This window comes from Oncorhynchus clarkii, chromosome 23 (genome assembly GCF_045791955.1).
Source record: "Oncorhynchus clarkii lewisi isolate Uvic-CL-2024 chromosome 23, UVic_Ocla_1.0, whole genome shotgun sequence".
Lineage (NCBI taxonomy): Eukaryota > Metazoa > Chordata > Actinopteri > Salmoniformes > Salmonidae > Oncorhynchus > Oncorhynchus clarkii.
This window is the reverse complement of record NC_092169.1, coordinates 20,043,585-20,071,410: the sequence shown is the minus strand read 5'-3', so window position 1 is coordinate 20,071,410 and position 27,826 is coordinate 20,043,585. Positions and strand designations below refer to the sequence as shown.

Here is a 27,826-nt window from a genome sequence, read left to right as displayed (position 1 = left end):
ATTCTTACCATATTTCTCCAATGTCAATCCCAAGTGTCTTATTTCCAATGAAACGGTTGCGGTTTGCAAATAATTCAATAATATTAGACATCCGTATGAATCTAAACATGACACTTTCAAAAGTCACTCATCCACCCTGACAGAGGCTGCTCACCTGATGCAGAAAAATAAGCTTCAACTCTGGGCTACTCATCCGTAGTTTAACCCAAGAGAAGGGCTTCCCTAAAAGCTTCCTGGTTTTAAACATCTTGTCAGAAAGTGAAAAGCTCAATTAATTAGGGACGAATAGGTCCATTTTGTGTCTCCTCAAAATTCAAGGCAGCATCAGAATTTCAGATACAAATAACATATCCCCATAAGCATCAGCGTTACATCTTTTGTAGGGGTGGGCGGTATAGCGGGATGAACGCGAATACCGGTATGACGTTTTACCATGATATGGATTTTGCCATGTCGTGCATGTCATGATGAATTAATAAAATAAGCCGTTGTTTCAATCAAGACTTCAGGCGTGTGTTACGGCCTCAAATTGTTTCTCTTTTACTAAAAACATAGCCTTTTTTAGCAAAGAAAAAAAACTAGAAGCATGGATGTTACACGCAATCTGCCTACCAATCAAAGTATACAAACAAGCATGCGCAACTGCAGAGTACACAAACATTTAGTGAAGTAAACTCCTTTCGTTAGCAAAAGTGTAAAACGTGTAGGCAAGCATTGAGGATGACCGAAGACAAGGAACATAACAGTTGAGGTTGATTTGCAGGACAAAGAATTGGTTAGAAAAGAAGGAAAAAAAAGAGAAGGGGGGCCTCTGTGGTTTGGAACTGGTTTCGCTTTAAGATAACCAGTCAATGTATTATGCTAGCCAGAGGTGGAAACACTAGCAATATATTTCACTACCTGAAAACACTGAATGTGTGCGCGAATTAGAGGTTGACCGATTAAAATCGGCATGGCTGAATAATTAGGGCCGATTTCAAGTTCATAACAATCGGTAATCTGCATTTTTGGACGCCAATTATATTGCAATCCGTGAGGAGACTGCGTGGCAGGCTGACCACCTTTTACGCAAGTGCAGCAAGGAGCCAATGTAAGTTGCTAGCTAGCATTAAATGTATCTTATAAAAAAACTTCACATAATTACTAGTTAACTACACATGGATGATGATATTACTAGGTTAACTAGCTTGTCCTGCGTTGCATATAACCAACCTGTTAATTTATCGAATCACAGCTTACTTCAAACGGGTGATGATTTAGCAAAAGCCCATCCGCGAAAAAAAGCCAAATCGTTTCACCAATGAACCTAACCATAAACATCAATGCCTTTCTTAAAATCAATACACAAGTATATATTTTTTAACCTGCATATGTAGTTAAAAAATTAATGTTAGCAGGCAATATTAACTAGGGAAATTGTCACTTCTCTTGCGTTCCAGTGCAAGCAGAGTCAGGGTATATGCAGCAGTTTGGGCCGCCTGGGACGTTGGGAACTAATATGCCAAAATTTTACATAATTATGACATAACTTCAATCAAATGTATTTATATAGCCCTTCGTACATCAGCTGATATAAGTGCTGTACAGAAACCCAGCCTAAAACCCCAAACAGCAAGCAATGCAGGTGTAGAAGCACGGTGGCTAGGAAAAACTCCCTAGAAAGGCCAAAACCTAGGAAGAAACCGAGAGGAACCAGGCTATGAGGGGTGGCTTAGTCCTCTTCTGGCTGTGCCGGGTGAAGATTATAACAGAACATGGCCAAGATGTTCATAAATGACCGGCATGGTCAAATAATAATAATCACAGTAGTTGCCGAGGGTGCCACAGAGGTCAGCACCTCGGGAGTAAATGTCAGTTGGCTTTTCATAGCCGATCATTGAGAGTATCTCTATCACTCAGCTGAAGTTTGTGCAATGTAACAGAAATATTTAGACTTAAGGTTGCCACCCGTTCGATAAAATACGTAACAGTTCCGTATTTCCCTGAAAGAAAAAACGTTTTGTTTTCGAAATGATAGTTTCCGGATTGGGCCATATTAAATGACCAAAGGCTCGTATTTGTGTTTATTATATTATAATTAAGTCTATGACTTGATATAACAGTCTGACTGAGCGGTGGTAGGCAGCAGCAGGCTCATAAGCATTCATTGAAACTTTACTGCGTTTGTCAGCAGCTCTTAGCAATGCTTGAAGCACAGTGTTGTTTATGACTTCAAGCCTATCAAATCCTGAGATTAGGCAGTCAATACTAAAGTGCCTATTAGAACATCCAATAGTCAAAGGTATATGAAATACAAAATGGTAGAGAGAGAAATAGTCGACCCGTCATAATTCTTATAATAACTACATCCTAAAACGTCTTAACTGGGAATATTGAACCACCAGCTTTCATATGTTCTGAGCAAGGAACTTAAACGTTAGCTTTTTTTACCTGGCACATATGGCATTTTTACTTTCTTCTCCACTGTTTTTGCATTATTTAAATCAAATTGAACATGTTTCATTATTTATTTGGCTAAATTGATTTTATTGATGTATTATATTAAGTTAAAATAAGTGTTCATTCAGTATTGTTGTAATTGTCATTACAAATATATATACAAAAAAATTATATATATACGGCATCAGCTTTTTTGGGGTCCTCCAATAATCGGTTTCAGCATTGAAAAATCATAAAATCGGTCAACCTCTAGCGCAAATATGAAGAATCTAGCAGAATGCTTGCAACAAACACCCGGAGCAAGTCTCAAGACATCTTCAAGTCAGACCTGCACTCAGCTATAACTCAAGGCATCATTCATTAGTGGTACTCCCTATGACAAGAAGAGCAAGAAGAAGTGGAATGAGATAACAAATGCAGTTAAGTATCACATAGCGAAAGCCATGGAACAAAGTCAACTGTGGAGAAAGACAGTTTCAGAAAGTTGATTTGAACGCAAGACCCAAGATACGAGATCCCGAGCTTCACAAAACATGTCTGCCAGAACTGTCCTGACAACGAAATCCTAACGCTGCATTCTTCTTTATACCACTGCCGACTTATGATCAGGCCGGACCACAGAGCCATACATTAGCCTCACGATTCATTACATTGACGACAACTGGAAGCTGCAAAGCCAATTCCTTCAAACCTCTCATTTCCCAGATGTTCACACCGGAGAAAGAATTGCAGCTGGGCTGAGGGAGGCACTTTCTTCCTGGGGCCTGAAAGAGTCACGTCAAGTATGCAGGACTACAGACAGCGGATCGAACATGGTCAAAGCATTGGAGCTAAACAAATGGACAAGACTAAGGTATTCCGGACACAGGCTATACATTGCTTTGGTAAGTTTCAAAATGTCCAAAACACAGAACTAGGTAGAACAATTACATAATTTAAAAATACATTTAAAAATGCAGAACTATAGTTAAGTTCTCTATTTAAAGTTATAGCTGACTACACGGTCTGATCTTTCTTATAATGTTACACTGAATATATACAGCTACGCAAATCTATAATATTTGTAATTTGTTTACGTGTGCAATAACACAACATTGCATGGATTAACTTGCTTAATTATAATTGCCTATGGTTTCAATATATGCATCTATCCTCTTTCTTTCAGTAATAATTTATTGAGAAGGCTATCCTGTTTTCTAATGCAACATAGCTCTCTTATCACAAGTTGTAAATCTATAAATGGATTACATTTGTAATCATGTCCGGTGTCCATGCTTTAATTATAGCAGATGCAATGTTATTTCTATTGAATAATTGATTAATATGCAACTCTTTCACCTTTTTATTTTTTCAGAGAGGAGTGTCCAAAATGAACCTCTGGTTTCCTGGGCCACTGGAGGGTGCAAGAAAGTGGTCAGCACATTTTCCTAAAGTTAGAAGAAGCAGAAGGCCCAGACAAGTGCACAGGGTAAACAGAGCCTGACCCTCCACAAACTCATCACAGAATCCCCGACAAAGTGGGGATCTCGACTGCAGATGATGGGAAGAGTCCTGGTGCAGGAAAAGGCCATCACACAAGTTCTGGCAGCAGGAAAAAAAAACAGCACTTTGCACCCTCTGGGCAAGACATTGATGCCTTTGAATCCATCACTGCAGCCCCTCCAGAATTTCACAGATGCCCTGTCAGGAGAGAAATATATGAGTGTGCACTACCTGAAGCCGATCCTCAATTTGTTCAAGACGGAGGTTCTGAAATCAAATGGAGGGCGAAGCCAAACTGACCCAAGAGATTATGAATGTCCTCAATTACCTGAATGACAAAATGCACCAACCCTGAAACAGATGAGCTGCTCACCATGGCTACCTTTCTGCACCCAAGGTTCAAGACCACCTACATGACCACTGAGTAGCTGGTGAAGGTGAAAGCTGCCCGAGACAGAAGCCCTCCTGGTAGGGAACACAGCCATGGGAGACTTCTCTCTTGAAGAGGACCAGAGTGAGAAAGAAGCTGCCACTGCTCCACAATCATCAAAGAAGTCCAAGAAGAGCTCTCTTTTAAAGATGCTAATGTGAGGTGTTGGAGGTGCGTCTTGGTCAGTTGAGCTCGAAAAATGCCACCCTTGTCAAACTGCCGCTCCAGGCAGCTGCCTAATCCTGGATTTATATTTAGAATCCCTATTAATTCAAAAGCCTCTCTAGTCAAAGATTTGTCATTTAACTTTTAAAATGTATAACCTTAATTGGGGCTCCCGAGTGGCGAATCTTAGTGCTACAGGCGTCACTACAGACACCCTGGTTCGAATCCAGGCTGTCACAACCGGCCGTGAGGTGCAAAATTGGCCCAGCATCGTCCGGGTTTCGCCGGTATAAGCAGTCATCGTAAATACAAATTTATTCTTAACCCGATTTGCCTAGTTAAATAAAAAAAATACAGTTGAAGTCAGAAGTTTACATACAGTTTACAAAAACTCAGTTTCACAGTTCCTGACATTTAAGCCTAGTAAAAATTCCCAATCTTAGGTCAGTTAGGCTCACCACTTTATTTTAAGAATGTGAAATGTCAGAACAATAGTAGAGAGAATGATTTATTTCGGCTTTTATTTCTTTCATCACATTCCCATTGGGTGAGAAGTTTACATACACTCAATTAGTATTTGGTAGCATTGCCTTTAAATTGGTTAACTTGGGTCAAGCGTTTTGGGTAGCTTCCCTTCCCACAATAAGTTGGGTGAATTTTGGCCCATTCCTCCTGACAGAGCTGGTGTAACCAAGTCAGGTTTGTAGGCATCAATGCTCACACACGCTTTTTCAGTTCTGCCCACACATTTTCTATGGGATTGAGGTCAGGGCCACTCCAATACCTTCACTTTGTTGTCCTTAAGCAATTTTGCCACAACATTGTAAGTATGCTTGGGGTCATTGTACACTTGGAAGACCCAAATCCACATACTATTCCTCCCTCATGATGCCATCTATTTTGTGAAGTGCTCCAGTCCCTCCTGCAGCAAAGCACCCCCACAACATGATACAGCCACCCCCGTGCTTCACGGTTGGGATGGTGTTCTTCGGCTTGCAAGCCTCCATTTTCCTCCAAACATAACAATGGTAATTATGGCCAAACAGTTATATTTTTGTTTCATCAGACAAGAGGACATTTCTCTAAAAAGTACGATCTTTGTCCCCATGTGCAGTTGCAAACAATAGTCTGGCTTTTTTATGGTGGATTTGGAACAGTGGCTTCTTCCATGCTGAGCGGCCATTCAGGTTGTCGATATAGGACTTGTTTTACTGTGGATATAGATACATTTGTACCCGTTTCCTCCAGCATCTCCACAAGGTCCTTTGCTGTTGTTCTGGGACTGATTTGCATTTCTCTTACCAAAGTACATTCATCTCTAGGAGACAGAAAGCATCTCCTTCCATTGCGGTATGATGGCTGCGTGGTATAGTGTTTATACTTGCGAACTGTTGTTTGTACAGATGAATGTGGTACCTTCAGGCATTTGGAAATTGCTCCCAAGAATGAACCAGACTTGTGATCTACAAAGAAAAAATCCTGAGGTCTTGGCTGATTTCTTTTGATTTTCCCATGATGTCAAGCAAAGAGGCACTGAGTTTGAAGGTAGGCCCTGAAATACATCCACAGGTACACCTCCAATTGACGTCATTTAGTCAGAAACTTCTAAAATCATGACAATTATCTGGAATTTTCCAAGCTGTTTAAAAAGCACAGTCAACTTCTGACCCACTGGAATTGTGATACAGTGAATTATAAGTGAAATAATCTGTCTGTAAACAATTGTTATGAAAATTACTTGCGTCATGCACAATGTAGATGTCCTAACCGACTTGCCAAAACTATAGTTTGTTAACAAGAAATTTGTGGAGTGGTTACATTTTTTTTGTTAACTGTATATATGCTGTGGCATAAACACAACCAGTCATGTTTTTATATGATTGTCAAAATCACTTCAAAGGGCTCCTTCACTAGACTACTCATGCACGTTGATCCACTCGCAACACATTTCCAGACACCAAACAGTGGTGAATGGAAAGAGACATTGGTTACAATTTTGGCGACAGAATTAATTGCTCCACTGCTGTCCGCGCGTCTCAATATCAGCCACTCATCTCTGCCTTGGCAAAATGTCAGTATTCTCGTCAAACCACATCACATTTTGGAGCGTAAGCTATAGGCCTACCACCCGTTTAAGTCCATTCGCTCATCTTTCATGCCTCAACATTCAGTGATGGTAAATAGTGGTGTAATAGCCTGCAGTTCTTGTGATAGGCTCATGTTTAACCGGTACAGCATACTAGAGGTCGACAGATTATGATTTTAACACCGATACCAATAATTGGAGGACCAAAAAAAGCCGATACCGATTAAATCGGCGGATTTTTAAAATGTATTTGTAATAAATGACAATTACAACAATACTGAATGAACACTTATTTTAACTTAATATAATACATCAATAAAATCAATTTAGCCTCAAATAAATAATGAAACATGTTCAATTTGGTTTAAATAATGCAAAAACAAAAGTGTTGGAGAAGAAAGTAAAAGTGCAATATGTGCCATATAAGAAAGCTAACGTTTAAGTACCTTGCTCAGAACATGAGAACATATGAAAGCTGGTGGTTCCTTCAATATTCCTAGGTAAGACGTTTTAGGTTGTAGTTATAGGAATTATAGGACTATTTCCCTCTATACCACATATGTCAGAGTCAAGGCCCGCGGGCCACATCCGGCCCGCAAGAAGGTTTTTTACGGCCCCTGGGATGATCTTGATTTATTATTAGAACCGGCCCGCAGCAAGCCGGCAGCCCGCAGATCTTTTACACGCACCAATACTACATTTCCCACAATGCAAAGGTGACGCACCGAGCAGTAGGCTGCTTCATTTCAATATTTATTGGCACAGCAGTCGTCAGCATCACAGTAAAATTAACTTTCAGATACCCATCAAAAATGGCAAAACGGAAGGTGGATACTGAGAACCGGGGGTTTCAAACAAGGTGGGAGTCGGAGTATATGTTCACGAAGGTAGCTGGAAAACCTGTGTGTCTTCTGTGTGGAGAAAGTGTGGCGGTACTGAAAGAGTATAATCTGAGACGACATTATGAAACGAAACACGCGGACACACACGCGGACGCAACTGTTAAGGCCAGTTTTATTTTGGCAGAAGAGATCGCTAAATCAGCCCGGCCATTTACGGAGGGGGATTTCATCAAAAACTGCATGATTAAAGTTTGTGACGAAGTTTGCCCAGAAAAAAGGCAACTCTTTTTAAATGTGAGTCTGAGCAGAAACACCATTGCCGAGAGAGTAGACCAGTTGTCCATCAATCTAAAAGAGCAGCTTGTGAAAAAGGGAAAAGATTTTATTGCATATTCCTTGGCTGTGGATGAGAGCACCGACATTTCTGACATTGCCCAGTTGTCAATTTTCATCCGCGGAGTGGACTCCAACCTAAGCGTGACAGAGGAGTTTTTGGCTTTACGTCCTATGCATGGCACAACTACGGGGCATGATTTGTATGAAGAGGTGTCAAGATGTGTAAATGAGATGGAGCTGCCTTGGGAAAAACTCGTGGGTTTGACAACCGACGGAGCACCTGCGATGTGTGGACACAGGAGCGGACTGGTGGCGAAGATACGGGAAAAGATGCAAGAGGAAAACGCGACAGGTGAGCTGACAGCTTATCATTGTATCATACACCAGGAAGCGTTGTGCGGTAAAGCCTTGAAAATGGAGCATGTAATGAGCATCATCACGCGCACAGTTAACTTTATCAGAGCCAAAGGTTTGAATCACCGCCAGTTCAAGGCATTTCTGACGGAGTTAGAAACGGAGCATGGTGATTTGCCTTATCACACAGAGGTGCGATGGCTAAGCCAGGGAAAGGTGCTTCAAAGATGTTTCGAGCTTCGTGAGGAGATTTGTCTGTTCTTGGACAGCAAAGGGAAAGACACAACACAACTCCGAGACGAAATGTTTCTGTGTGAAATGGCTTTTCTGTGTGACATTACGAGTCATCTGAATGCAATAAACTTGCAGCTGCAGGGTCGGGATCGTGTCATCTCTGATATGTACAGTACAGTGAAGGCATTTAAAACCAAACTGACTCTGTGGGAGACGCAGATGCGGAAAGAAAATTTGAGCCACTTTCCCAGCTGCCAGACCATGAAAGAGAAGCTCTCTACCAGTGCGTTCCCGAGCACACAGTTGGCTGATAAAATAGGTATGCTTGCCGCTGACTTTCGACGCCGATTTGCTGACTTTGAAGCACAAAAAAGCAGGTTGGAACTGCTCGGTAACCCATTTGCTGATGACGTGGAAAGCTCACCACCAAACCTCCAAATGGAGTTGATTGACCTCCAATGCAATGATGCACTGAGGGCAAAATATGCGGCAGTGGGTGCTGCGGAGTTCGCCCGTTTCCTCCCCGGCACAATGCCCCAGCTGCGCATCCAGGCTGCTCAAACGTTGTCTATGTTTGGCAGCACATACCTGTGTGAACAACTGTTTTCTTTGATGAACCTGAACAAAACATCACACAGAAGTCGACTTACTGCTGAACACCTCCACTCAATTCTGAGGATTTCTTCAGCTCAGAGCCTTACCCCGAACATTGATGAACTTGTGGAAAAGATGGGACACCACCAAGTATCACCCTCAACCTCAAACAAGTGAACATTACTGTGCAATCACATATTTAGAGTTTTTACTCAGTTCAAGTTTAAAAGTTAAAATTTAATATTTGTTTTCACTGCATGTTACTTCTCCTTAAACAAAGTGTTGTTTTTGATTAATAGATTTTTGCACTTTATTTTTTTGTATTTCAATCCAATTATATTTTAAAAATATTTCAGTTGAGTGGATGATAGAAAATTGCTATTATTGTTTTTTCTTTGAAGTAAATTTAGCCCACTTTTGCTAAAATAGAAAATATAGTCTACTGATGGTGCCTTGAATACCGGTTTCTTTAATTTAATGTTCATGTTATGGGGATATTTATATAAAGGAAATTTGTCTTTTGTGTCTGTTGAAAATTAAAGATTACTGACAGAGCCATAAGAAAATATTGCTTTATTTATCTGATCATATTGTAATATATTTGTTAGGTTTTCAGTAGGTTCAATTAGGTTCACTAGACTATATGCGTCATTTAAAAATTTTTCAATGAACATTCGAACAGTCCGGCCCTCGTCTTGTAGCTGATTTTTTTATTTGGCCCTCCGTCCATTTGACTTTGACACCCCTGCTCTATACCATTTGTATTTCATTAACCTTTGACTATTGGATGTTATTCTAGGCACTTTAGTATTGCCAGTGTAACAGTATAGCGTCCTTCCCTTTCCTCGAACCAGGAACACGTTGACAACAGCCACCCTCGAAGCAGCGTTACCCATCGCTCCACAAAAGCCGCGGCCCTTGCAGAGCAAGGGGAACAACTACTCCAAGTCTCAGAGCGAGTGACGTTTTAAATGCTATTAGCGCACACCCCGCTAACTAGCCAGCCCTTTCACATCGGTTCCACCAGCCTAATCTCAGGAGTTGATAGGCTTGAAGTCATAAACAGCATTGCGAAGAGCTGCTGGCAAAACGCACTAAATTGCTGTTTGAATTAATGCTTACGAGCCTGCTGGTGCCTACCATCGCTCAGTAAGACTGCTCTATCAAATCATAGACTTCATTATAACATAGTAACACACAGAAATACGAGCCTTAGGTCATTCATATGGTTGAATCCAGAAACTATCATCTCGAAAACAAAACATTTAGTCTTTCAGTGAAATACGGAACCGTTCTGTATTTTATCTAAGGGGTGGCATCCCTAAGTCTAAATATTCCTGTTACATTGCACAACCTTCAATGTTATGTCATAGTTACGTAAAATTCTGGAAAATTAGTTTGCAACCAGCCAGGCGGCCCAAAACTGTTGCATATACCCTGACTCATTTCACCTGGTTAATATTGCCTGCTAACCTGGATTTCTTTTAGCTAAATATGCAGGTTTAAAAATATATACCTCTGTATTGATTTTAAGAAAGGCATTGACATTTATGGTTAGGTACAGTCGTTCAATGATTGTGCTTTTTTCGCAAATGGGCTTTAGTTAAATCATCCCGTTTGGCAAAGTTGGCTGTCTTTGTTAGGAAGAAATAGTCTTCACAGAGTTCGCAACAAGCCAGGCAGCCCAAACTGCTGCATATACCCTGACTTTGTTGCAAGAGAAGTGACACAAATAAATTCATGTTCATGCAATATTAACTAAATATGCAGGTTTAAAAATATATACTTGTGTATTGATTTTAAGAAAGGCATTGATGTTTATGGTTAGGTACACGGAGCAACGACAGTCCTTTTTTGCGAATGCGCACCGATTATATGCAAAGCAGGACACGCTAGATAAACTAGTAATATCATCTACCATGTGTAGCTAACTAGTGATTATGATTGATTGATTGTTTTTTTATAAGATAAGTTTAATGCTAGCTAGCAACTTACCTTGGCTTCTTGCTGCATTCGCGTAACAGGCAGACTCCTCGTGGAGTGCAATGTAAGGCAGGTGGTTAGAGCATTGGACTAGTAACGGTAGATTGAAGATTGAATCCCCGAGCTGACAAGGTAAAAATCTGTCGTTCTGCCCCTGAACAAGGCAGTTAACCCACCGTTCCTAGGCCGTCATTGAAAATAAGAATGTGTTCTTAACTGACTTGCCTAGTTAAATAAAGGTGTAAAAAATATATTTTATATATATATTTTTTTTTTTTAAATTGGGGGGCCAAATCGGTGTCCAAAAATACCGATTTTCGATTGTTATGAAAAGTGGAAAAAAATAAAAAAAATAATAATAAAATAAAAATAAAAAATAAAAAAAAATAAAAAAAAAAAATCGGCCATTCCGATTAAAAAATAAAAATAAAAAAAACGGTCGACCTCTACGGCATACCCCACTATTTATTTTACCGAACCGCCTTGCTTTAACCGCTGATTTTCAATAAACATTTGGAAACTACATACAGTTTACATGTCAACAATCTAAGCCAACCCAGTCTGTTTTGCCCCAGTTGCCCACGTGTCGGTTTTGTTGCTAAACAACCAACCCGTCTATAATTTGACATTGTTTTTTAAATTCTTTATTTTTACAGTGGCATCCACAATTTAGCAGCTGCGATGCATATAGGGGAAACACTGAGCATGTGGTGGCAGGAATACATACTCCTCTTTGAAATGGAAAAGCCTCCATCATCCAGTGGCACGCTCCATGGTGCCAGGCAGGAGGGCAACAAAAACAGTACATGCCTGTCTTGTGATTTGTTTTACTTCTCACATCTGCAACTTAATATTCATGGTGAGAAAATAGTCCATCTGTAAAAGCAGTTTAGGCAGATGTGCCAGTGTGGGGAGAGAGAGAGAGGGAGAAAAAGTTACAGTATGCTGTGATTAGCTTACACTTCCTCGTCACACTGTGTACTCCTGAATTATAGATCAGCTCAGAGTTCATTGCTCTTCAAGACTGGGTCAAGTTACAATCAGATAAGGTGTTACTGAAGTGCTACACCTTCAGTTCTGTAGTACTATGTATTGCTGAGATGAAACCGTGTTCTCACAGTGCATCAAAACAGAACATTTTTTGCAATAACAAGGTGTTAAAAAAAAAAAATGCAGTTGCTCAAAAATAACCACAACCCTCATTATGCCAGTATGTGGGTCCTGTTGGCACTGTATGCCAACTAGACAGTGTTCTTTATCCCGATAGACTGGAGTATACTTATGAGACAGTGTGCTCTGCTGACAAACCATGCTTGCTGATATACTAGCCTCTCCCTAATACAGTATTCTGCTGCCGTATGCAGAATGCAGATTTCCCTCCTCCCTTCTCTTCCTCACAGGAAGGGAGGGAAGGAGAAAGGTGAGGTTCGCTCTGAGACGGCTGTGTTTCTGTCTCACAGGACCCCAGTCTGTTTAAGCAGCTCACTACCCCCAACTCCCCAGGTTCCACTACCGGCACCTCTCAAACGGGGGAAAGTGTGCAGTAGCGTGAGAGTTGGGGGTGGATGGTGGCTTGCTTATCAACTCAATGCTTGAATCACAACTGTTCTGCACACAGTGGGTTGCCTTAGCAACATCAATGGGGTTTATTCTCCCCAGCCTGGTGAATCTTCCCTGGGCGTCTCGCTCGCACACACGTGCACATGCACACACTTCTGGAAAAGGCAGTGCAGACTTAACTCCTCTACGGTGCAGTGCAAACGTGATGTGATTATGAATATGTAGACAGGCTTAAGCTGGTCAGATAGCAGAAGGAGAAGAGGACATGCAGAGAGGAGAGGGAAAAGCAGGAGAGAGGTAAGAGCGGGAGCAGCTCCATGGAAACGAGCTGCACCACAGCAGGCTTCCTCTCTCACACTGTAACACACCAGTCTCTCACCACATGTGACAGACAAGGAAAGCACTCCTATTGTTGAGGATTTCAAGAAAAGCTGGAGAACAATAAACCTTTAGACAGGATTGTAGGTCCAATTCAGAGCTGAGATAAGCGTGCACAAGTGGGACTTTCACATAAATTAATCTCTAATTTAATGAGTTCAGCGCAAAGATTTCAGAATACCTCCCTGTGTGAAGTGGCATAAAACATGGTCTCTAATGTGCTTGGTTATATCAGATGTGCTGTAATGTAGGTCAGAATCAAATCCTCTGGCCGTAAATGACTGTACACATACCAAATTTCATAGTTTTAGCGCTGATTTGGATACATGACAAACATCTCATCAACGCATCCATGTAATAATACCAGCGGTCACAGTCAGTAGTACCACCAACTGATCAAACTACCCCACGAGTCAGACTGTCAATGACCCTTGTTAGCGAGGCCAAACGAGAAACCGAAGGACCCAGTCAGATGGACAGACTTCATGCATGCGAAGGAGGAGAGTACATAGCTATTAGTCCTGTCCTCCCTTTGTTTCCAGAGCTATCAGTTAGAGTGGTTTTAATATAGCCCCCTGGGGATGCTGCTGTTGCTCATGACCAAGATAGAGGCACCTCCACGAGGACAGCCTTGGCCCACACTGCCACCACTCAAGAGACTAGCATCTGGTGGCAGGTACCAACACTGCCCTGTCTCTCCTACAGATCAGGCTCTTTTCTTTCTACTTTAATCTAAATTCATCTTGAAATGTGCTGTTCTTTTACACATGCTCATTAAGACAACTACAGTGTAATTTGACTATGGAGAAGTGCACCTGCTGGAGTGTCTGTACTGTAATGTCATGACAATACTTACTATAGATAGAAAGAGTGGTGTAACTCAAGGTGCGAGAGTACCGAACTCAGGTCATCCTTGGCATATTTCTGTACAAAAGCAGGTCATGGTGACAGATCTTTTACTCTGTCACAGAGATGTCCTCAGGCAGACATCCCCCTTTATTTGATCTATGAGGAGGCCACAGAGGGGTGATTGCACCAATTATCAACCTTGGTCGAGGCTTAATAGAACACTCGCCAAGCTCTTCTGCGGAATACGCTTTCATGAATTAAAAACCTCTCATTATGCTATATTAAGACAGGGGCAGTACTCATCCAATTATAATTTCTCTGAACACGGCGAGGTCACTGACACAATCTCTTTTTGTATAGATAGTCATGATGCTATTCTCTATTATACTTTGCTCCCGTGTGGCTATAGGGGCATTGGCTACACAGCAATGCAGAATCTAGATAAAGGCTTGGTTTGATCCGATCCACGTTAGATCTGCGCTAATTTCTGATGGAGCCGACATGACGGCCTTTACCGTGAATGTGATCTCTGCGAAAGTTGGGGGAAAGGCCATTAAAAGATGCAATGTCAGCTGTCCAGCGTGCTGCGCTATGAATTGAATTCTGGCCTCAATCTATATTGCATCTGCCAAATAAAAAAATAAAACCAACAAATGACAACCCTGCAAAGACTGGCGATGATGTGCATGTACCAGCTATCGGCACAGCTCTGACATCAACAGGACATTTAGGCTTAGCATGTGAGATTGCATGAGTAGATGCATTTAGCTCCGAGCTACAAGTAGCCTACATGCCCTAATAAACTGATCTGCTCATGTTTCAAATGCAAAGGCCATGAAAGAAATCCCTTAGGGATCAGGCATACGCAGTTCCCAAATTAAATAAATGTTGTGAATTGCCGATGATTCAAAGAAAGCAAAAGAACCTCTGGCTTGAACCTTTCCCATAATAACACACACTTAAATCTTTCCATGATGAAGTCCAAGACAAAAACAACAACATCCATCCTAGGCTCTGCTCTCGCCATCTCAGCCCTCTGGCCCACTAACAGACTGTCTTTGTGTAGGTCAGCAAGCCTCAGCCGCAAGGGGAACTCAGTCCCCTGGAGCCTCCAAAACAAGGTCCACTACTCCGGGGATCAGCATAGAGACATACAGCATTAAAGTGTCATATGTGGAGGATTATTTAGCATTTGGATGATAGCAGAGAGGATGTGAGCTGTGAGTGTGCCAACTCATCTTTAAATGGCTTCTAAAATGGGCATGGGGTAGGGGTGAGGTCAAAAGATACATTAGGCTCAGTGCCCTGAGGACCAGGCCCTGTGTGTGAATGGAGCGCTGTTCCCTTTAATGCAGTGAAAACAAAACGAGCTACTGCCTTAACACACCCCAAAGCAAAGCAGTGCTAAAGGGCGATGTTACACAGCAGGTCCACTCTTCAATTCACATCGGTACTGAAAAGTGTAGGGCTATAAGTCATCTTTTTACTTGACGTGATGCTACGCACATGGAATTTGTTTGGCTGGCGAGAGCTCCAGAAAAATCTGCATGCATGCCAAACAGAGACCGCCAAATAAATAGGCCTAACAATCATTTGGATTGAGTAACCAAGAAGAGAAACCTTCATATGACCAATCAACAATACTGGCAAACCCAAATATCATTACTAGGAATGCACTTAAAATGTTTGGAAAAATTTAAAATTACCATTTCCAGTGTGAAATAGAGTTAATAAGTTAGATCTCAAAACCACCTTCTGGACTCTGGACTCTGAATCACCAGGTAGTACTCAGTGAACTGTTGAGTATTTGGAAAGCACTCCTCACAGTTGAATTCAGTGGACTACGAAGTACCTGGGAGCGATGCAGCCACCAATGATTACCACAGGCCCTGATCCTTATGACCAAAGCCTAGCTAAGGAAGGTATTACGTACAGTTGAGTAATGAGGATCCTGAAAGAACATGACAAAGAATCAATAGCCTACTTCGTAAATAAAAGGAGATGCCATTTTTTAAATGAAAATCTTGTGCACTCCTAGTGTAATAAAAAGTCAGAACTAGGAAAGCGTTGGTTCTAATCAATCATTCCTTCTGACAGAAACAAGTCATGAGCATTGTTCCTTCCTACAAAACCCAGCCGCAATACAGTGTCATACCGTAGTAACACAGTATCCATGCCAACAACAATAGCACTCAATGAGCGACTACAAATATTTAAGCAGATAAGTGCAATAGCAGAAACCATGGGACACATGACAAAATGCATATTATGCATGCCGATGAGATGAAAGACATTATGGAACTATAGGCCACTCCACTTTAACAACCTCTGCACAAAGTCATTTTCCACATGTCCCAAGACACTGGTGCACTAATAGGATGGGTGGATGGATAGATGGGATCCCAGAGGAATGGAGGTCTCTAGTCTGACACCGGAGCTCTGAAGAGGAGAGTTAGCTTAAGTATTACATTTGTTCAGTTGCAGGAGACTTTGAGCGGAGTCAGCACGATCAGTAGCTTAATAATGTTCCTCCTCCCGAGATTCAAGAGTGAAGCTACAGTGCAGAATCGACAGACAAAAGGATGGTAGAGCTGCCAACATAACCACCCTATATGCCAAATGAGCCCTGCAGCGTCTACGTGCCCACTTTAGTATGATGTTAACTCCATTAGTTGAAAACCTAGAGAATTTATTACATTTCCATCTAGAACACGTAAGATTAAAAAGGGATGAATTAAAAGGCAGGAACAACTGGGACCACAGCAAAGAAAAGCCAAGACATTGTTCAATGTCAAAGTGCCACTCTCTAGACTTTGATCAGCCCCAGTGGTGAATGGCTGGGGCCCGCTGGCCTGTTTTCCACTAGCCTAGTTTAGGATCATCCAGGAAGGCCAGTCATAGAGGTCTATAACCAGCAGCACTGAAGCACCAGGGTGAACCTTAGCCAGGGCAGATATAGCAACTTAAGGCTGGATAGTAGGCAATCCAGAGCCTAGGAATAAGGAGTAGTGTGCTGGAGGACGCTTCAATTCAAGATCTCAATAAAATCAAGGGGTCTGTTGACCAGACCTTTAATCTGAAATCATTCCTACACATTAACCAATATCATAAGACTGGGCTGTTCTTGTTTCAGTGGAGCAATTGCTTGTGTTCACTAATCAGCTAAAAAAATAAAAAAATAAAAAAATAAAAAACAATTGCAGAGAGTCACGAAAGAAACGTAAAAAAAAGCCAAGCAGTGTTTGCTGGCAGCTGGTCCACTGATCTCAGTCAAGTAGTTGCCATTCACACCAAAGGCCAGCCCTCCATCAAATCTCAACCCTTGATGAATGTGAATGAGGTAATCAAGTGGATTTCAAACAAGTCAAACGGACTACGCAGGTCTACACAAAACACCACAAGAATCACTGCTGTCCAAATGAAAGGAAAATGGCATGGCGTTTCCAGTTAACAGAGTAGTTGATTGCGGGTGGTAAAGCCACAACGACAATTGAGAGACTTGCTACAAACAGTGGTGGCTTCACTGGATTGACAATATATAAAACATGAGGTTAGCACAAAGGCAGGAAAGGCTAGGAAAAGATTGATGACACCCACCGTAGAAGCATTCATTGTGCATCTAAGGCTAATGCTTTCAGCTTGGCATGGCCACTTGGAGAGTTGATGTTATTACTTAACCCAAGCGGCTAATAAGGGTATTAAGACTCTTGGCTTTGTGACAGATTATTTTGAAAGACATTTTGAGAGGGCCTAGCAGAGCTTTCAAGGCTTATGACATTAATGTCGATAAACAATGGCCCTGCTCCACATATTCCTGCCGTTGGTGTTGTGCATGCTGGATCAAGTGCATTTCCTGATTATCATTCTGAGTGCCAAGACACCCTGAGACGACCAATTATCTCTCCCAGCATCAGCACCTTCAGCAGAAACACCAACATATCACGGCTGAAATTCTTTATCGTCCTCCATGTTAATTATTAAGTGTGTTCTCTCTCGGCTGTGAGGTTGGCAAAAAAGTTGGTGGACAGGTGTTAACAGCCAGATAAACTTCCCTTATATTAAGGCCAGAGCCCCTCCATTCGCAGTCATTGTGTATACCAGATCTTGTTACCAGGAAGCCCCCCTTCCTCCCTCTATCCACCAGATTAATGGGAAGTCTCATTACTTGAGCAGAATGGAAATTATCAACCACGCTCTGAATTGACTCTCACATGCAAGAACCTGATATGATCTAATGCAGTGAAAACATCAGCCAAGCAGCGAAACTGAGACACTACTGGCAGACAGCTTTTAAAGTTACTATAGTGGGTAAGTAACTCCTCATAGTGTGTCCGTTTTAATACTGTTCTGAGCGCTCACAAAACTGAAACCAAAATACATCCCAGATCTTCATTAGTCAAAGCGTGAGACGGAGAACCACATTAGTGTGCTGCGTTTCAGCTCCAAAAATGTCTGCATGCAGTTCCCTTCCATTTATAGAAGCCTCCGTGACATCTGGATGGAGGTCCCCTTGCCACATCACACCAGCCACAGACATCAAATCAAATATGTGTGTGTTTATACTTATTTTCCAATGTGTGTGTGTATTTGTTTATAGGCTAGTTTAAACTTGATTTTGTGCACGTGTGTGTGTGTGTGTGTGTGTGTGTGTGTGTACACAAGGCAGTCTCCACTGAAACATGTCTTGCTGACAAACCACAGGGTAGAAAATGTAATTGATCCCAAAAAGCAAGGAAGCTAATGGCTTTAACAGATCAGCACAATGAACCAGACCTCAGCACCAGATGCAATCTGTATCATTTTTCCATTAGAGCTTTAGGGTTAACTGCCCACTCACCTGGTAGTACGACTTTATCTGCCGGATCAGGATGGAGAGGTTTTGTATGCGCAGTGTTGAGTCATTGTTCACTTTCTTGTTGGTTCTTTGAACAATGGCTTTTGGATTTCTGTGGGGAAAAAATAGATGAGAATAAGAGCAGAGTAGACAAATCCATTTGTAAATGGTCTTTCTGCCTTTCAGTCAGTCAGTAAAATGCTGCATTAGCAGCACAGTGTTAAATCAGTGTTTGAACATTGACATTTCTCATGGTTGTGTTGATGACCCCAGTACGAACAGAGCTAAGTCTAAACCAGGACTCTCCAACCCTGTTCCAGGTGAGCTACCTTCCTGTAGATGTTCGATCCAACCCCAGTTGTAACAAACCTGATTCAGCTGATCAACCAGCTAATTATAACAAATCAGGTACACTAGATTACAGTTGGAGCGAAAACCTACAGGACAGTAGCTCTCCAGGAACAGGGTTGGAGAGCCCTGGTCTAAACTTTGGAACGTTTGTCTGTGTTGCAGGACAGTTGGTAGCGAAAACAACTCACTTAACTATTACTTGAGTCTGGTGTGAGAATCACAGAGGGAGTGCATTCTAGTATAGTCAAGGAGTACTATTGAGATGTGCTGCCCCAGGACTAGGAGCGTAACTGTTATCAGGAGTGTCAACCTGCATTAACAGACATTCCAGACATACTAAGCATGGGTGTAGAACTTCAGAACAATACGTATTTTCCTTGCTCTGAGTGTATGAGGAATGCATGACATTCTACTAGCCGACTAGGTGAAATACCTGCCGATGTGCCCTTGAGCAAGGCACTTAACTCCGATTGCTCTTGTAAGTCACCCTGGATAAGAGTGTCTGCTAAGTGACTAAAATGTAAAAAACTGTCAATGCAATTCCAACAATCTGCCTTTAATGAATCAACATTTTAGTAATTAATCATGCATTCTAAATAATTTAGCATTATTATTTTCAAAACTACGTTCATTACACTTTATGAGGAATACATTATGAAACTACCTGAAATTCAAAAAAAAGGGGTATTGAATTGAATTCTTGAACTCTGACAGGACAAAAGCAGAGGAATTTCCCCTCATCTGTCCTCACAGACCATCAAGGTTGACCCAATTTCTGAGTCCCTCTCATCTACTGTCTGTTAGTTCAGAGCTGTGCTTTGATGATCATCAACCAAAAGGTTTTGGACCAACATGGTTTACAAGCTCAGAGATTAAACACACGCAGGCCTCCACTGGGCTCCTTCACTGGCCAGGTGGCTTCAGTTCAGTCTCTGGATGCTCTCCTCTGACCTCATTTCTTACTGAAGCCAATCTGATGGTGCGTCCATGCAGCGTTCCAATGATCTACTGGTCTGGAGATTTAAAAGCGTCGCTGATAAAGCGAATGATCTCCCAATGTTGGAGGATGGGACAATTATTTTTGACAACAAAATCTCTAAATTTGTTGTATGGCCATTAAACCCAAATGGCATGGCATGTTCATTAACTTCTTTGGGACTGGGGGGCAGTATTGAGTAGCTTGGATGAATAAGGTGCCCAGAGTAAACTGCCTGCTACTCAGGCCCAGTTGCTAATATATGCATATTATTAGTAGATTTGGATAGAAAACACTGAAGTTTCTAAAACTGTTTGAATGATGTCTGTGAGTATAACAGAACTCATATGGCAGGCAAAAACCTGAGAAAATCAGGAAGTGGGAAATCTGAGGTTTGTAGTTTTTCCATGTCATTGCTTATCGAATATACAGTGTCAATGGGGTCCTATTGCACTTCCTAAGGCTTCCACCAAATGTCAACAGTCTTCAGAATGTTGTTTGAGGCTTCTACTGTGAAGGAGGGGGGGAATGAGAGCTGATTGAGTGAGGGGTCTCGGCAGAGTGCCATGAGCTGATCACGTGCGCTCACGTGAGAGCAACCTGCGTTCCATCGCATTTCTACAGACAAAGGAATTCTCCGGTTGGAACATTATTGAAGATTTGTTAAAAACATCCTAAAGATTGATTCTATACATTGTTTGACATGTTTCTAAGAACTGTAATAGGACTTTGTCTGAACTTATGCCTGGACTTGCCCGCGCCTCGTGAGTTTGGATTGTGTACTAAACGTGCAAACAAAAAGGAGGTATTTGGACATAGATGGACTTTATCGAACAAATCAAACATTTATTGTGGAACTGGGATTCCTGGGAGTGCATTCTGATGAAGATCAAAGGTAAGTGAATATTTATAATGCTATTTCTGACTTCTGTTGACTCCACAACATGGCGGATATCTGTAAGGCTTTATTTTGTTGTCGGAGCGCTGTACTCAGATTATTGCATGGTGTGCTTTTTTGCTAAAGCTTTTTTTAAATCTGACACAGCGGATGCATTAAGGAGAAGTGTATCTATAATTCCATGCATAACACTTGTATTGTCATCAACATTTATGATGAGTATTTCTGTAAATTGATGTGGCCCTCTGCAAAATCACCGGATGTTTTGGATGCAAGACATTATTGAACCTAACGCGCCAATGTAAACAGATTTTTGGATATAAATATGAACTTAATCAAACAAAACATACATGAATTGTGTAACATGAAGTCGTATGAATGTCATCTGATGAAGATCAAAGGTTAGTGATTAATTTTCTCTATTTCTGCTTTTTGTGACTCCTCTCTTTGGCTGGAAAAATGGCTGTGTTTTTCTGTGACTAGGTACTAACCTAACATAATCGTTTGCTGTGCTTTCGTCGTAAAGCCTTTTTGAAAATCGGACACTGTGGCTGGATTTACAACAAGTGTATCTTTAAAATGGTGTAAAATACGTGTATGTTTGAGGAATTTTAATTATGGGATTTCTGTTGTTTTGAAAATTGGCGCCCTGCAATTTCACTGGCTGTTGGCAAGGTGGGACCCTACCGTCCCACATATCCCAGAGGGTTAAATCTATTGTAAACAGGGTTGTGTGTTTACCTGCATGAGTGCATGTACATGTGTAGCATGTGCGTGCAGTCATACATGCCCGCATCTGTGATCCAAGCTTTCAGCATTCATGTCTAACACAACCTCATGTGTACACGGCTAATTTCAAATGAACCTTGCACAATTTCTCCCCTCACCGTTAACTCTGTTCTAGATTTGGCTTCCATGGAATTAGAACACTCGGTGAGGGATAAAATGAACCTCTATAATGCGCCTCGGTCATAATACTCATAATGGAAAAATAGGCCCGTTGCCAAGCAACTGATAAAATAGAATAAACAGAGTTTCCAGCATCTTCCTGAAACCCCCTGTATTGTTAAGACTTAGCAGTTGGCCTATAAAAATGTAAATGGCACTTCATAAGACCAGAGAGCTATCATTGAACTATGATAAATAAAATGACAACATTCATGATTTTTTATGAAAGCAACTATCCTGAGAAGGGGAGCGGGTGTCAATAGGCATTTTGATCAGCTATGCTCCCACACACACACACACACACACACAGTCCCCTCAGTCTTGCAAATCAGAAAGACAGGGTCCACTTTAAGGGCACTTTGAATAGCACTGGCCACATGACCCCACCGCTCACTCAGAGCCTCTCTAGAGGAGCACTTTGGGGGTGGGGTCATCTTAACCCCTAATTAAATAGCATGGAGGGAGCTGAAATCCTTTCAAGCCGAGCATTGGCTGCACATAGGGAGCTGTGAAGGAGGATGCTAATTTAGTAACTAACTTCTCTATACATCACAGAGCCAGAAACACACAGCCAATTCAATGTGCCTTGAAAACACAATCCCAATCCCGCCGTGGCTCAGTTCTTTTAGGCCGAGGCCTTCTCTACTCCTCCTCCCTCATTGGACTACATCACCCCCAGTGTTAGTGACTGCAGGAACCTGAATAGGGCACTTTGTGAGGTAGACAAAACCCAAATAATGTACCACGATGATCATATAGGCTTCAGACAATGGGGAGTCAACATACAAGTCAATAGTCAATGCAGAGCACAGTACTGCCCAGGGCGCTCCTGCGTTGCATTGGAAAATAACCTACTTCTGACATGCGGCATCAAAGTCAACGGGAGCAGAGAGTAGAGCAGGGGCAGGCTGCCCAGCACGAGGAGGACAGATGCAGTGAGCCTCTCAGTCCAAACACACTAGTGGGGAGGAGTGATTACTTCCCAGGCACATGGAGGGCTAGCTGGGGGAATCACCAGAGAGGAATGTGGATGATGACTACAGTTGTCCCACTGTGGTGAGGCGGTGTTCAGAACTATTCAGGCAGGACGACAGTGTGTGTGTGTCTCATGGAGCTGCTATAGTGTTGCCCAATCATTTCCATTTTTCAACTCAAAGCTCCTGAAAGCCACAACCGGTATCACAGCAATCTACTGTAACATACTCTTTCTACAGTACAGCACAGCACACGCTATAATATCCAGGGAGAGGGAACAGCTGCAGTAGGTTCTGCACCTCGGCCTTATGTGGCCTTGTGCTTTAACGGGTAGTTTGGTTCTGTATGAAGCTGTGTGTCATTCATGTACATTTCCATAGGGCCGTTCGTTCCTATTCCTGTGAGTCTCTGCATGGCCTTGTTAAAGCAGTACCCTTTCAAGGTCACAACAGCTGCTTCCTGCATGTCTGACTCACAGGGCTTTTTCCCAGCTTATAACATCCTCCTTCAATACCGTAGTCTAGTGACCATGTGAGTGAAGCACAAGACATCAGGCATAATAATAATAATAAATGCCCACTGTTTACATTACCATTCAAAAACAGAACCACGAGCTCTGTTGTGTTCACACCAACCATAGGTAGACACGGAGAGGTCTTGGTTCAGGCAGATAAACGGAATATCGGCCCGGAAGAGTGGGAGATGCGACGCAGGGAGGATGGTCTGTGGCTGTGGCAGATAACGGGAAAGCAGCATGGTGTGGGATGTCTGTCTAGCTGGCTGTCAGTGGTAGCCTATGACTGAAGCCTTTGATCTCCAAAGGAAAAATAACCTAGCTTAGGGAAATTCAACAAATATACACCAGCCGTCCAGCAAGAATCCAAACTATACCCCGTCTTCCTAAGCAGGAGAGAAAACAAAAGCAGGAGGCATGTTGCTCAGTGAAAACACAGGGAGACAGCGTGCATGGAGACGTGTTGTGGTTCAGCAGTGTTGCAGAGGTGGTGGTTGTGATGCTGTCCTGTCTTATCACCCGTTTTTTTTCCAGTTGAAAACAACAACCTGTTTGTGTGAATTGGGGAGCTGCTGGAGATTTTAATCCTATATGGATTAAGTTAATTCAACTGTTGTCTTTCAACAGAGCTTCCTCTAAACTGCTGCACCACTGCGTTAAGTGGCCATGTCGCGTTGGAAGTGGGCCGCACTCATCTGTGATTTTGTCCTGACTGGAGGTGTTGAGGGAGAGGCTCAGGAACAATGAGCATGTGGTTTCCCTACAGCTGCTGCACGGCTTCAGGTGGAATTAACATGTGTGTGTGTGTCTGTGTCACATGCTCATTAGTCTCATTCATCTGAGTTTCATGGACTGAGGTGATGCATTTGAGCACTGAAGTGGAAAACAGCACACTAACAATATCACTTCCAGAATTGAGGGGGATGTAGTTACCCTTGATACATAAATTTAGCTTCAAAAACAGGTTTAGCTCTAAATTGTGCTACAATTTGGCCTTGAGGTCAACCATCCCAGACACTGAAAATGCAGCCATTCACCTTATTACAACTGTGGACCTGAACCATTGTAATGTATGCCAGTACAACCAGAAAAAAAAGAACCTGCTTTTTGACCAATGCCATGAGAAGAGAGAAATTTCAATTCTGTCCAGTCTGTGCTCCACACAAGAAAACAGACCTACAGTATATTGCTGAAAGGTGGTCTAATTGGCTGGGCAGTAGTGACTGAGGGGCAGGACAGTGACACCATGCCATCTGTGAGTCCAACTAGCCGTTAGATAATCCAGCAGGGCCTCTGTCCTTCCTGGACAACTTAAGTCTGCCTGCCTCCCTGTCAACAGCTTGGAGAGATACTACAAAATAAACATGCTTAAATCATTTGGAGCCCTTATCTGTGTACAGTACATGATGAACCACACACATACAGTATTCAACACGAGAAGATTCAAATGGTAGTAAGCCAAACTCACTATTTGTACAACAAGCACTGCAACTCGTTACATGTTAATTTTATGCAGTACATGATACTTCAAAGCATGTGAATCTGAAGGTCTACACAGCTCTGTGCTAGATGGATGATGCCTGTACGCCTAGTAGAAATGTGGTTTTAAATGGATTGTTTGATCTATCAGACATCCATTTATCTTTCTAATGGCTGCTCATGGACAAGACTGAGCACCCCTTTACGATGCTACATTGATCATAGGCAGGTCAATACCAAGTATGCCTACCGTTACACCCACGATAACAGCACTCGGCAGGAGTTTCAACACAGACTTGGGCAGTGAGAGTGCGTATTGTTGGGCAAAGCCATCAACTTTACAGACCCGCTGGGCAGTTAATCTTTTTCATCACTTAACGCAGCTCTCCACTCTGCATACAAACTCGGCGTCACTGCAGACAACATTAAGTTTAGTAGAAATGACATGTTGAATAAACTGAAGTCATATGAGCTGTAACATGGTTAACATGAACTAAATCTACGCTTTTGTACAACTTCACTAAATAAACTGGAAGTCTGAGTTTTGATATGGCCGAATCAACTAAACCAAGGACAAACATGGGGGGGAATAATAATAACTTCATCCAGCACAAGGTAAATATTTACCAGTGAATATCTTAAACCAGCCAACGGAAGATGAATATGTAGCCTTGACGAAACGGAGAGTGAGACAAAGACCTGCTTCCCAACAGATTTTGACAATGTGCCTTCTGTGTGGGAGTCTTGCTGGGCAGACGAGTGCCAACAGCTGCCCAAAACTGACTGTGCACGCGTGCACGGACACACACACACACACAAAGAGCTAGGATGAAGTGACTGGCCAGCCCCAACACCCTGCCGGCCAGACAAGCAAAGCTAAACTACAGTTCATTTAAACTGAAAACTGCTCTTGGGATGAAAATCAACAAATCCAAATATTAGGCTTTGACTGATTATATTGGCAATTATAAACAAGGCCTACTGGTATGACTGGAGTAATGGATATGGATATGGATAGCTAGTACCTGGAAACTGTGAGCTAACTGATACTCTGGGCCAGTAGAGATTAGACCTGTTAATAGAATGTGTGAGAAGAACGTGCTCTGCAATAACAAAAAAGGAATTTATTTGATGTCTGCCTTCTGATTTTGAATCCAGAGTGATAATGCCCATAATAAATAACATGGGTTAGGGTTAATTCTACTCATACAGGATAAGTAGGCCAAAGTTGACATAGGCTACCTTTTAATGCAAACCTAGCCCAGACAAAAGCATTGGTGGAAACCAGCTTCTTTTGTATAGTGCGTGTCAGTGGTCATGGCAGAGATGGATGGATTCCTCATTTCTACTGCTCCTCAAGGGGTAGGCTGGGTGAGTGAGGTAGAATAGCTGCCCTCTGTATTATTCTAGCAGGCAAGAAGAGCAAGCGCCAGGGAGAGGAGGTCTTCAGCAGGCTGCAGATTGCAATTCACATTCTGACATTTGTCAGTGACTGACTGCTCGAGTGGAAGATGACCTGCTGCAGACTCCGCCATCAATACAGAACTCGTGAAACGGTCTGCTTCAAAATACCTACAACTCATTCTGATTAGACCACCTAATCTAGTTGCATCAAATGGCTGACATACTTCACTAGTGAAATGTGTCTGTGGAACTCGTTTAACATTTTTTGTCCTGAATTTGTCTCATGAATCCACCGTAACCTACAGTGCTGGGCAAAACTTGATGAGAGTGGCCAATGGATCAGAAGCATGCGTGGCCATTCATTCATGAGAAAGACAGAGAGCACCCATAAATGACAGACAGGCTACTACTTACATCTCAAGCATGATCTCGTTTAAATAAATCCCATCCAACAATTCAATGTATTCCGATAGTTTGGTGCCATCGTTTCCTGATGAATGCCCAGCCGCCTTAACCTGAAAAATATGACAATACACACCAAACCTGTCAGCAAAACCAAATCACTTGTTAAACAGGGCATTTATTTTGGATACCCTGATTAATTGCTTTTCTCAAATTCCCATAGAATGGTTAATTAGGGTGTCTTACCCAGGCGACCAATGGCGTGAGCAGAAATTGTTCCAACAATGGCGTAAAAACCTCACTTTCCATTTCCTTGTGTTGGACAGCGACAATTCCAGAGAATTTGAATTAAACTGTATTTTCTCGTTGTCGGGAAATGTTCTTCGCGTCGCCTTTCACCCCTCTGAACGCGTCCTTAATTTAGACGCCGCTCATGTGGTTGATGTAATTAAACAGACACAACTTTTGCCGATAAAGAAAACAAGTCAATGACGTCGGGTTTTGCTGAAAATGTATCCACAATTATCGTATCTGATACCCGAGATAAACATGTTAACGTTACCCTCCTTGAGAAGGACTCCATCACATTTTTTGAAAAACCTTGAATCACATCTAGCCTGTGCCCGTCAAGGCAGCTTACCTACCTACAGCTAAATGTCTTTAACTAAGACATTAGACCTGTACAGGTAGGCTAATAATAAAGAACATGCTCCATGAAAACCTAACGTTGATCTGATAAAACACAGAACTAGTGGTAAGCCTAAAGACAGTAACTGGTTTCCTCCAATGGACGTCGAGTTACAATATTCTTTTAAAAAATGTATTCCTTTCCCCATCACGTTCTTTTAAGTCTTGAAGGTCGCATATTTTTCCCCATTAAAACCAACGACTGTTCCAATAGAATTGGGCAGAGATGTCTTTCTTCTGTCATGTATTCCCTTCTTCCAGCCAAGTGACTAACGGCTGAATAGCCTACTACTGACATGAGTTTACTGATGGCGCTAGTACCGCCTCCACGGGCTCAACTCCGTTTTGTTTCCATTCCAGCGTACTCATCCATCCGTAGGGACGTGTCTTCTTCCGCCAAAATCAACTGTGCTCAAGAAAATAGGGCTGCAGCACGTTGTCATTAACAGTTCCACCTCCACATTAAATGGATTATGTTGTATGGAGACTATAGACTACATTAGCAGGACATAATGATTCACATTTGATGTGTCTTCTTTGTCAATTAATATTGTCAAAGTGAGTGTGTCAGTAGGACTATGCTGTGTGTGTGTGTGTGTGTGTGTGTGTGTGTGTGTGTGTGTGTG

The 27,826-nt window shown here is 42.1% G+C and overlaps 1 protein-coding gene across 3 annotated transcripts in view; it reads right to left on the bottom strand.

Moving 5' to 3' along the window:
* LOC139382036 (girdin-like) overlaps window positions 1–27,519 on the bottom strand; it is an 83,029-nt gene extending 55,510 nt beyond the window's left edge. For all 3 annotated transcript variants that reach the window (XM_071125974.1, XM_071125972.1, XM_071125973.1), the window contains exons 1-3: window positions 26,760–27,519; window positions 26,526–26,626; window positions 18,570–18,678 (exon numbers count right to left, since the gene is read on the bottom strand). In XM_071125974.1, coding sequence (XP_070982075.1) covers window positions 18,570–18,678; window positions 26,526–26,626; window positions 26,760–26,822 — 273 coding nt within the window. In that variant the 5' untranslated portion in view covers window positions 26,823–27,519. The remainder of the gene's footprint in view (window positions 1–18,569; window positions 18,679–26,525; window positions 26,627–26,759) is intronic.
* Between the last annotated feature and the right edge of the window lie 307 nt (window positions 27,520–27,826).